Here is an 11,685-nt window from a genome sequence, read left to right on the forward strand (position 1 = left end):
CCGGCAGGTCTCGGATACAGCCCCAGAGCAGTGATAGCCTGTGACGAGCAGGAGGCAAGAGAGAGAGCAACGATTATTTCCTGGTCTCAAACCCACAGTCCTAACAAGACATCAGTCACAACAAGACATCAGTCACATGCTGAGGCCAGCATCTTCTGGTAACGGGTCCTGTTCCTGGAGCACATGCATCATTCTAGAGTGGCTTATCACCTTTGTCTCAGGCTGAGGCAGCTACGTGCTGCCGAGCATCCAGACAAATGTTCGGTTTTGTTCTGGTCTCTTTTGCACAGCACAGTGAAATGGCATCCAGGAAGCCAATGAGCTGCACAAGGGAACCCCAATGTGCCCTGAAGATGCCAAGACAAGAGCCTCAGCAAAGCAGGCTGGTTTGCTTCCTTTCGCAACTCACCAAAACTGAGCAGCTTGCCATAGTTAGTTCACAGGTCTTCCTCTGAGAATTCTGTCTCAATTAAAGAGTTCACATCAAGCATAAAGCTATACTGAGGCAGAACACCATTTTCTGTTCAAATTCTGCTTTGTGTGTTTTAGCATGCACAGCACACACTGCCCAGTATATCTTGGAATGGGCTCCATCCTGAACAGTCCTGGCCACCTCCCCTGGACTTCAACTCCCGACAGGCTTGACAATGGTCTAGTATTTCAGACAACACTGTACAATCACTGATGGTGGAGTGTGCAGACTTGTATTGAAGTGAGTTTGTTCCTTGCTTTTTTTTTAATTATAACTTTTCATTGTAAGGTGCAGGAGGACTGAACACTAGCAGAGGCAAGGGTGTCACTGAACTCCACTTGTGTGAGCTGTATTGTCCTGCAGGGAATTTTCTCTTTAAACAATAAAGGCCATTCCTTTGCAGAGGAAAACGGTCTGACTGTGTGATTACAGCAGTGTAAGTTCACCCTCCTGAAACATTTCAACAAAGCAGTCAAGATTCATCCCCTACATTCTAAGCACATCCAATAATTGCTTCAAGATTTCTATAGCATGTTAAGAGCACCGCAGAAACAACCCTACTGGCAGCAGATGCAGGCACTCAAGGTCACTCGCTACCCACAGAAGCAGCGTGAATCAGGAGGTCCTACTGGCTGATCTCAGCCCCCTCCTGCAGCACCAGTTTGAATCCCAGCTCAGGAACCTCACCAGTGCCAGCACCACAGGCCTTACCCAGCCCTCAGTCCTCCCAACCGGTCCTGCCACACTATCTTGGACAAATAAACCTCAGCCACATTTTTGCTTTATGGCTCTGCTTTATTAAGAGGATACATGTGCTGCTTCCTTTGGCTTCCCAATGAACTTGCATTCCCAATAGTTCCTAGAGCAAGAGAGTTTCTTCTGCTAATTCAGAATCCCTCATCATCAGAGCAGGCTGCCCTTAACACTGCAAAAGCTGGTCTGTGGAGGATCAGAACCAGCACGCCGACTCTGTTCCCCTCAGGAATTTAACCCTCCAGAAAATCTGGTCTACAACTCCAGTGATCAAAAAGCACTTTTTTTTTTTATTCCATCTTCTTTCTACACCCACCTGCAGACTATAGTAAGGGTTCTCCGTATTAATTGTGCAGCTGGACAGTACAGAAGTGGAGACTGCACCGCGTAAATCTAACACTTGCTCCGCCAGAACAACACGTTCTCTTCAAGTGCACAGCACCAGTCCATGTTCTTCTGCTGCCTTTTCGGGTATGAGCGACCCTTGCTCCTAGCAGCTTCCCAGGTTGGGAGGAGCCCCCACAAAATTCACAACAGAAGTTAGGGGTTAGAAAATTTTATTTTTTTTCGTAACACGAACTGCTGGTTTATCAGGAACTGCTCATTTACCAGGAAGGATGATACCATCATACTGTGAGAAAGAAAGAAAGAACCATGTGAGAAATTACCAGCAGGTAAAGGTGCAGCACTGCTGCGCACGAAACAGTCACCACATTCATTCGAAGGCAGCCAGCCAACACGGATGTGAAACCCCAGTTCTGCAGCGAACTGCCTTTCTACTTTGCTGCTGTGCTGTTAACCTTCAAGGGGGAATTTGTTCAGATAAACATTAAACTGCTCATCAGCCCAGCTATACAAGAAGCCCCAACTTTTAAAGGCTGATCTGACCAGAACTACACTTGACCCTTTCACAGTCCCAGGATTTGGCCCCTGAAGGTAATAATGCCACAGTGAGCAGAACCAGGCAGGAGCAGGGGAAAAAAGCCATTCGGCAGGAGTAGGCTGGAGCCCTCCCTGTGCAGGGTATGACTGGTGTAGATCTAGGCAGAGCAGCCAGTAAAAAGCCTCCAGACAGACTGTCCACCCTTTCCACCTCTGAAAAAATATCTGTAGCCCTGATCTCTGAGCATTTTCAATCAAGCTTTTGGCATCTCCCCTTCATTACCCAGTCTATGTCAGACAGCACTACGGACAGATAAACCCAAGAACGTGTTTTATTTGGATCACTCCACCCTCCAACTCTGGCAGCTGAGCTAGGAGCTGCATCATATAAACAAATCCTAACTCTGCCTCGTCACTACTGATCCACATACACATAACACCTCCAAAAACTGTGGGAGACAGATTTACACAAGAGCTCTGATACTTCCAGCTATCCTGTAAGAGCTGCTCTTTCAGTTCAGCACACAAAAAACCAGGAGTGTGAACAGCACTCACGCTCAAACACAGCTTCTACTGCCCCAGAGCAGTAAAAATAAGTTATTTAAGCAGTGATCAAATCTCCTCCTGCCCAGCAACTTTTTCCAGTCTTTCCACAGTGAAGCATTTTGTTGATACTTGCTAGGAAACTCTTGGGATACAGAAATAAAGATGGATCTTACCTTTTGCTGAAACCAGCGCATGGCTTCTTCCTTTCCAATTCTGTGCTTGGCTCCAATGTTGCCAGTTCTGCGTTTCTTGTCAGCAATGCTGAAACCAGGCCTGCCGAGCACCTGCCAAGAGAGGAGGCCAACAGCACTATTTCATTCTTGCACTTATTTATTTTCTTAAACTTAATAGTATCCTAGGAGGGAAGGGGCTAGGATTTCCACATCAGTAACATCATCTTGTCCGAGTCATGTTCACGACAGAGTGTTACCCCCCACCCCCAGCCTCAATGTAACTGAAAAGTAACTCCTGAGCAGCCACGTAAATTGACAGGGACAGCGCCTAGGTGGGACAACTCAGCACGTACACAGACTCCGGGAAAACAAAGCGAGTGTGGAAGATTCACTATTCCATACCCAGAGGCCTCAGTTCTCAAGAAAAGGTACATTGAGCAGCACTGCTAACACATATGGAACCACTTCCCTCTATTTCAGATTGAGTGATGCGCAGCAGAATGGAATGAGTTGAACATGCCAGCCACCACTGCTACGTGACCCAGCCCCAGCCCTCTAAATGGAGGGAGAATCTTCCAGCAACGCAGCCCATCTTTCATTCTGCATTCCTGAAGCCCCTGCTGCGCTCTCCACAGCTGCTCTTTCCTTCCCCAAACCTAGCACAGCTGCCTCGGTGTTATCCCAGGAGTACCAGTAAGAACAACAGTATGTGTTTCTGAAGAAGCTTTGTGAGACGTGTCAGAAATTAGGGATTTTACAGCAGCCCTGGGAATCTCAGTTTAGACTTGGGTTTTGTTGACTTTTTTTTCTCTATCTTCCAGCACTTGGCAGGAAGTTCACAAGCCAGTTACTGTTCTAGGTTCCTTTTAGAGCTTTGACACAAGTCCAGCAGCTGCAAGGAAGCAGGGAATACGCACCACATAAAAGTCCAAGCCGTAGATACCAATACTGGGATCATATTTAATTCCCAAATCGATGTGCTCCTGGATTCCAAAGCCAAAGTTCCCGGTGTCTGAGAAGTTATTTTTTCTCAACTCGTATTCTCGCACCTGAAACATTTGTTGTCCATCACTATTTCATTACTGACTGCAAAAAGAGTAAAAAGTCTTGCATGTTCTACTAACGGCTACCAGACCCACAACTCGCCTACATGCCGTCTTTAGCCCTAAGATTTTGCTCCCACAGCCTACTCATAAATCACAGCAGCAAAGGCAGAACTCCAAAAGAAAGCAGTGAATGCAGCAGCTAACTCTTACATAAGGATAAAGCAACAACCAGAGAAACAGTGCAAACACTGCCGACTGCGTGTCAGACTATCCATAACCAACCTGTAACTAGCTCAGGTGCAACATTTCAAACCACACATCTTTTCAGTCGGTTGTTCTTTCACAGATCAAAGATCCAGACCTGCCAAATTCTCACCTTCAACCCCTTCTCCAGAATCTCCTCTGCTTTGGCCCCACGAACCGTGCAATGAACAGCAATCTTCTCATTTCTCCTGATTCCAAAGGATCTTACAGTGTACCGTGCTGTAAACAGCAATAATTCCACTTAGAGGCTGTTCACAGAATTTCCACCCAGGGCATTCAGAGCTTAAGACAACCAAAGAAATGACTTTACAGGAAAGAAAAAAGAACCAAGACAACCATGCGCTCCTATTTGGGGATGAGGGCAGAGCAGTAGCCTGAGTCCGGAGGCAGAATGGAACTGACAGCAGCAGCCGCCAGCACCTGAGGATTTAAGGTCCCCCAATTCTCAGCACAAGGCCCTGCTCAGAGCAGAGACGTCCCCAAGGGCTCCGTCACGGAGCCACACTGCCACTTCACCCCCTGCATGCCCACCAGAGAAAAGACAACCACCACTGCTCAAGCCAGAAAACAAACGGCACCTTGGCAGCCCCAGCACAAGCAGACCCCCGGCAGCCAACAGGTCAACCCTCCCCGCCCTCACCTTTAGAGAAGACGGGGGTCTGGCCCGTCAGCTGCTCCAGCACTTTGGCCGCCCGGGTGAGCCTGTCCCCGCTCTCCCCGACGCAGATGTTGAGGCAGAGCTTGCGGATGCGCAGCTCCCGCATGGGGTTCTCCTTCTCACCTTGGTCTTGCTGAGGAGAAACGACACGGGGGGCTAACGGGGGACGCCAGGCCGCTACTGCAGCCCGGCCCCGAGCCCTGCCCCACCGCCGCGGCGAATCCCAGCGCGGTGGCCCAGCCACCGAGCAGGCCGCGGCCTGTCACGGCCGCGGCTCCCCCAGGGCAGACCACCGGCTCCTCCCCGCCCACACGGGCCCCGCAGCCCCCCGTCCCGGCCCCCCCTTCTCCCGCCCGCCGGGGCCGGGCCCCTCCGAGGGCGGATGGCGGCGGATAGAAACTGCCCCAACCCGGCCCCGGCCCGCGGGTGCCGCTACTCACCGCCATGATGGGGGCGGGGAAGAGATCAACTGGGCGGTGCCGCGGGGTCTTATGGGACGGCGCGCCGCCCGAGACGGCGCCCCCTGGCGGCCGGAGGGCGGCACTGCGCCGCGGCCAGTTGCCGGGGTAACCGCGGTGGGGCGGGCGGGAGCCCACGCCGCCATTTTGTCCCACCGGCCCGCGGGGACGGGGAGGCCTTGCCCGCCCTCACCCCCTGCCCCGCAGGCAGGCTGGGGCCGGGGCCCGGCCCGCACCACCGTGAGCAGCTGCCTGCGCCCTGCGGCTCGCTGCAGGGAGCGCTGGGGCCAGGCCGGCAGTGGCGGAGGGGCTGGTGGTCCACCAGCAGGCCCAGTCTGCTGCTGAGGCCAGTGGGATGAGCCACAGCAGCTTTGCTGGGAGATGCTGCACCAGAAGGTGTTGGCGCTTCTCCACTCCCAGGCAGCATTGAGCATAGCTTACCAGAGCTTCTCCCGCCCTCGCAGCCCCAAGTTCCTTGAGCCAGACCTGGGAATGTGTTTAGATTTCACTTCACTCTGTCAGGAAACCATTTGTGAGTTTCACATCTCTGTCTGGGATCTGGATCCTCTTTCTGCACCATTTTGACTTAGTCTGGAGCAGGTGAGGAGTCACAGTCCACTCCCTCGCTGCAGTTGGCTGGGAGTGTAACACAGCTTCTCTGGGAAACAGGCAAGCCAAATTCAGACCCTTTTTGGGGGCCTAAACATCTCTTTCGGTGACAACATTCTGAGCTGAATGCTTGCAATGGGGCTCTCGCTCAGTAAGGATGACACCAGCTCAAGGCTTTCCGTGCTTATCACCTTCCCTGCCTCCCAGGGGCTGTGCTCAGGGCTGCCAGGTTGAACTCTGTAAAGCCTTCCCTTATTTTTTGCCTTGGTTGCTTCTAAAAGGGGATGAAGGATAAATGAATAATCAGCTTGTCTCATTAAGAATAGAAAAAAAGTGTTAGGAGCCTCTCTGTAGAGGGTGTGAAAAGCTGCTAGTTAAAAACTAATGTTACTGTACCAATTCATTATCAATTTACTTCATCTAAAAACAGCTTTGCTGGAAATAGCCACAGGCTCCTTACAGAGCTCAGCTGACAGCCCACTTTACCAGCTCTCTGTGGATCCCATTTAGGATCTGTCCACTCTGCAGCATTCCTTCCCATGGGCAAAGGCTGAGGGCAGGGTTAAATGTGGGCAACACAGGTCGAAGGGCTGGTGTCTCCCCAAGGGAGTAGATTGGGATCAAAAGGGGACAGAGCTGGGTGAAGGTGCTGGGCACTTCCAAGAGCCAGAGTGCAGGCAGGGCTGTGGAGCTCATGCCATTGCCTGAGGATGCTGCCAGAGCCCCAGGAACAGGCAGGGACACAGGGCTGAGCCCTCTTGCAGCCCATTCCTTTGTGTACCTTCCGATGTTCACTGCCCAGCAGCGTCCTCCCTAGCCCAGTCTTGGATGGTGCCACTGCCAAAGGCTATGTAGAAGATCAGGCCAAACAGGTTGAGAGCTGCAGATAGGAAGAAGGCGTTCCGCCAGCCAGTCTGGAGATCCTGGGGGGCCAAGAACAGATCACCGTGGTATGGCCCTTCCCTTTATCTCCATGTAGTGATCACCCAACTACTGCCACCCAGTTCAATGGCATTAAACTCATCTCCATCCTCTGCTTGATACTAGCACCAACAACAGAAGAGCTTTGCTCAACTCAAGACATATGCCAGACCTCCTCTTACTGGAGATGCATTTCCTTCCTTGGCATTTTTGGAAACATTGTGTGCTGTGCTGAATTCAGGAAGCTTTCCTGCCTGGCACAAAGCTTCCTCCTCACCCTACTCCCTCAACCCTCTCCTCATCTCTAAGTACATCCAGATGGGGCCCATGTGGAGCTCTTCCTGCTTTCTGAGTCATCCCCATGTCCTCAAAATGGTCCAGGCTCTGGTTTGCTGGGCACAATATCACATGTGTTCATTGGGAGAGGGGGATGGCTTGAGTAATTTTTGATTCAGTGCAGAGAAAGGAATCCATTTCTGAAAGCAGCCCTGTCTTTTCTTCCAGGGGTGTGCTTGTGATTTGTGGCCCCAAATTACCTGGCTGATGAGAAGTCCAACTGTGGTAGGAGCAATAATTCCTGCAACTATGCCAAAGGTATTTGTGATTCCCAGCAGGAACCCTGCATATCTGGGGAGAGAAAGCAAGGGTTTCGTGAGTGAGGAAAAGAGGAAACCATCACAAGAAGGGAGAGGGGCAGGCGCTGCCAGTCCCTTTCCTCATCTGCATGAATACTGCCTGTCATGCTGAGTAACACTAGGATCTTCCTTGCAAGACTGGGGGGGATTTTAATCTTTTATTTTACTCCTTAGCTTACAATGCCACCAGCTACAGAAGTGAAGGGAGAGTAGGAGTTGCAGAAGCCTTGGGGGATTGGGAAGAGGAAGGGGACAGAGCCAGGGAGGGCACAGAGGTCAGAGCCACTTACCTGGGTGCTATATCAATGTGGTTAATATTGATGCCTGCCCCTGTCATGCTCATTATTGTCAAGGCCAGTGTTAGAAGGACCACAACAACTGTGGAACTGCAGCCAATGTAAGGCACAGCCACCAGGAAGGTGGCTGGGAGCAGCATCCCTTGGGAGGAAAAGGGGATGTGTTTTGTAACAGGCAATACAAGCATGGCGGAAAGGCTAGACTGCAGATGAAAGCTTGTCCTTACCGAGGGCTGAGAAGAGCTTTCTGACAGCTGCTGTGCCAAGTACTCGCCTAGCCAGGAGGAAATCAGCCAGCAGCCCAGCCAGGATGTGCCCCAGCCCGTTCCCAATATAAGGCAGGGAGGAGAGGAACCCATTCTGCGTAAGGGAGAACAAGGCATTGTCGTGTCCATGGCACGAAGCAACGGAGCCAAGAGCTCCAAGACTGCAGCTCCCTTGGTCCCAGGGCCACCAGTCTTCAGGAAGACATGTCCCTGAGGAACCTCCTGCTCCCAGCCTACAGAGGGATCAAGTCCTGTCGCTGTTGTGGGGACCAGCCTCAGCTGCAGGGCAGCACTCACCTCTCTGAGGTCAAAGTGGAGGACGTTGTTCATGAACATGGGCATGGAGGTCAGCAGCATGTAGAACAGCCAGTCTGTGCAGAAGCAGGCAATGGTGATTGCCCAAAGAGGCAGTGATTTAGCCATGGCCACAAGTGGGAGGGAGCGGCCATGAGAGCTTCCCTGGAAGGAATAAAACGTCAGCCAGTGCCCCATCTCCTGTCTTACATCCCCTGGGCAGGCTGTCCAGGCTTTCCTTGGCCTCTCCACCTGCTGCTGAGAAAACTGGGACTAGCCCTGGCCGCTGGATAAGGAACCTGTCACAGCACTCTCCAAACTAGCCGGCTGCAACAAGGTCTTTTACCATCTCATACCAACATACTCTTCATGCCAGTCCCTCTGCTGCCTTCTTCTAGGCTCTCCTCACCCAGGGCACATGTTCTCTCTTTTCTCTCTGCTTCTTCCTCCTCTCTCTTCCTTCGCTGCTCTCTCTTCATTGGCTGCCCAACCACTTAACAGAACCAGCCACAGCAACCCACTGCCCCTGAAGCCAGCCCACAGCTGTATGTTATCAATATTAATTAACCCAGCTTCATTCCTCTACAGGAACCCAGCTGAACTGCCTCAGAACAGTCCCTTTGGCATGGTGCCTGCCGTGTGGCCAGTCGTGATTAAAAGGTTTGTGTTTACCTGGTGAGCCAGCGATGACACGATGTATTCCTGCTCCCTGGCACTAATCCACGGGTGGTGTGCAGGGTCCTCATGCACGAGGAAGAACCAGCAGAGGCACCAGGCACAGCCAACACCACCTGTGAGGAGCAGGGCTCTCAGTGCCAGCTCCTTTGACAATGAGCTGCGGCAGAGCTGAGAGCCAGCGGCATGGAGGCTGGTGCTAGCAAAGTGAGTGCAGGAAGATGGAAAGGGACAAACTCCACTGAACCCATCGCTCACAGTGGAAGGGTCTGGGTTGATGGCACAAAAGGTTCAGCAAAGGCTCATTCCCTAATAGCACCCTAGCAAAATGGCTTCATCCTGGCCTGTTGGGTGACAGGGGAGCCCAGAGCTCTGCGTGGGACTAGTAAGGATGGAGCTGGTCCTGCAGGGCTCTGATGGGGAACCTTTGGGAGCTCTGCCAGCAAACGGCCTGCAGTGGGGTTGGAGTAGAGGGACATGATGGACCATTACTCACCAAAGATGTAGAAGACAAAAGGCCACCCCAGACTCTGGCAGATGATCCCAGCCACAAGGAGAGCAAAGAAAGTCCCAAAAGTGCATCCTAGAGAACAGAAGTCATTTTAACGGGACTTTGTGTGACCAGCAGTGAGTGGGACAGAGCTACAGCCTCCAGCCAAATTTGTGATAGGAAAATGTGGTTGCACAAATGAAGCGCCTGTGCAAACAAGCACCCTTGTATCCAGGTTTGCTCCCTTCAGGTCCGGGTTCCCTCTCCTGCCTCAAGCTGACCTAAGCTGAGAAGCCAGAGAGGACATAGGATGGGAGGAGCAGAGGTAGAAAGACTTAATGCTGCTAACACTTCTTCGCCAAGGACCTAGAACCTTGAACTTGAAGCTGCTACAAGGACTGGCTCGGAAAGAAAGGGGTGAGGAGAGGTCCTGCACTTACTGAATCAGTGGTAGGGAAAAGTCTTTGTGTCTTACCAGCATCAGCGATGTTCATGAGCCTGCTACGTTCCAGCGGAGGGGCCCATTTTGCCCAGAGTGTGTACTGAGCTGGAAATATCACTCCCTGCAAAGATAACAGGGAGCGTTGTGGGAAGGGACATGAGGAGCGCAGCCAGGGCTAACCTGAGCAAATTTTGCAGCCTGGCAGCACTTGGAGCCATGACTGACCTCAGCCAAGCCCAGCAGCACCTGCAGCCCGATGAGGCAGCTCACGCCGAGCTCTGCTGATCGAGGCACAAGGAGGGTGAGAACAGAGGAGAGCAGGAGCCCGCTGCCCAGGACGGGTTTCCCCCCGAACAGCCCCGAGCAGTACCCGCCCAGCGCCTGCGTGAGGCTGTAGCCGTAGAAAAAGGAGCTGAGGATGATTCCTTGAGTCTCAGCGCTCCAGTTGTACGTGGGGGCCTGGAGGAGACAGAACATGTCTGTCAGACAGAGATTGGTTTTCAGGCACAGCCTCCTCCAGAAGGGGAGAAGCAACCAGGAAATGCAGCCCTAAGCACAATAAACTGAGCTCTGCTCCTTCACCCGCCTTGTCCTCAGCGCTTTTCTCGGCTGCTTCCAAGTCTGTCCTCATGCAAAAACACGAGTGGACTGAGCCCAGGAAGGATCTTTCAGTTATCTGAGTCTGCTTTCCACTTACATCCTGAGCAAATCCTGGGTCGGAGCTGTGGGGAGCACTGCTGGACCAGCTGTGGGGATGGCTGCTGTTACTCATGGCGATGATGGCGATGCTGAGGCTGACCCGGAGTGTGTATGCCAGGAAAAAAGAGATGTGCAGGACCACGGCCAGGCCACAGCGAGTGGAGCAGAGCCCTGTGGGCGGACAGCACCCACAAACCAGGGGTAGTCAGAGAGGCCACAGGTTAACTCTCACTCCCTCCTACAGATCTGTGTCGCCAGGCAATCCCCTTCTTGCAGCAACAGACAGCTCTTTCCAGGTACCCTCCAGACATCTACCACTGATCCCCTGCCCTCCTCCTCTGCAGGGGTGGCAGTTTGTACCTCCAGAAGGAGAACAGAGGGACAGGAAGGCAAGGAGACTTGCCCGGGGATGGAGGGGACATGTCAAAGCCTGAGGCTACTGGCTGGGGCCCTGCTGAGGCCACACCTCAGCCCGCTGCTCCCCACGGAGTGGATTTACCAGTGCAGGAGGGCTGCTGAGCAAGCAGAGGGGCTTCATCCTGCTCTGCCTCCGGCCCGGCCCCTGCCTGCGTGTCGTCCACGTGGTGCTGCATCCTTCCCTGCCTGCAACGCTGTTGCCTGCTTCTCCTCGAGATAATCTCCAGCCCTGTTGGGAAGTGAATCTCAAACATCAACAAATGCAGGAGCAGCCATTACTGGTGCAGCGAGAGCGGAGCAGGCCGCCGGTCACAGATGCCTGTACAAACACTTTATGAGCACAGTGATTTACAGCAGCCTCAAACCTCCCTGGGGACGGTCTTATTTACACCCGTGCTTTATAACCCTCCACCAAACAGCCTGGCAGGGCAGCGGGGTCTCTCCCACCCCAGGGTGCTCCTGCCGATGGCCTGGGGTACCCACTGCCCTCCCTTGGCTGGTGTAGAGGGAGGTTCCTTCCCTGCCCGCCCCGTTCCCCCAGGGGTAGCTCACGGGGACGGGGGTCTCCTGGCTCCGTGTCCCGGGGCGTGGAGCGGGATGCTTTCGCAGGATTTGGGATTTCAGGGAACCGGGTGGGATGGAACAAGGCCGGGGCTCGAACCAGCGCCTCGCACGGGAACGCCCGGAGC

At 53.1% G+C, this 11,685-nt stretch overlaps 2 protein-coding genes across 5 annotated transcripts; both read right to left on the bottom strand.

Moving 5' to 3' along the window:
* Positions 1–1,765: 1,765 nt before the first annotated feature.
* Positions 1,766–5,308, bottom strand: RPL11 (ribosomal protein L11). Its single transcript, XM_037380124.1, has 6 exons — positions 5,235–5,308; positions 4,777–4,927; positions 4,249–4,355; positions 3,744–3,875; positions 2,827–2,937; positions 1,766–1,856 (listed from the first exon to the last, which is right to left on the bottom strand). Exons 1-6 carry the CDS (start codon positions 5,238–5,240, stop codon positions 1,827–1,829), a joined length of 537 nt encoding a protein of 178 aa, XP_037236021.1. The 5' UTR covers positions 5,241–5,308; the 3' UTR covers positions 1,766–1,826.
* Positions 5,309–5,408: 100 nt separating this feature from the next.
* Positions 5,409–11,678, bottom strand: LOC119144593 (sodium-dependent phosphate transport protein 3-like). 4 transcript variants are annotated; one of them, XM_037380113.1, is made up of 12 exons: positions 11,549–11,678; positions 11,079–11,225; positions 10,578–10,750; positions 10,106–10,339; positions 9,914–10,001; positions 9,445–9,531; positions 8,946–9,064; positions 8,277–8,438; positions 7,941–8,073; positions 7,708–7,855; positions 7,319–7,409; positions 5,409–6,784 (listed from the first exon to the last, which is right to left on the bottom strand). In XM_037380113.1, exons 2-12 carry the CDS (start codon positions 11,170–11,172, stop codon positions 6,653–6,655), a joined length of 1,461 nt encoding a protein of 486 aa, XP_037236010.1. In that variant the 5' UTR covers positions 11,173–11,225; positions 11,549–11,678; the 3' UTR covers positions 5,409–6,652. The 4 variants fall into 4 exon arrangements, with proteins under 4 accessions (XP_037236010.1, XP_037236008.1, XP_037236011.1 ...); XM_037380111.1 differs by having other exon boundaries at positions 11,079–11,678; XM_037380114.1 differs by lacking the exon at positions 10,106–10,339 and having other exon boundaries at positions 11,079–11,678.
* Between the last annotated feature and the right edge of the window lie 7 nt (positions 11,679–11,685).

This window comes from Falco rusticolus, chromosome 3 (assembly GCF_015220075.1).
Source record: "Falco rusticolus isolate bFalRus1 chromosome 3, bFalRus1.pri, whole genome shotgun sequence".
NCBI lineage: Eukaryota > Metazoa > Chordata > Aves > Falconiformes > Falconidae > Falco > Falco rusticolus.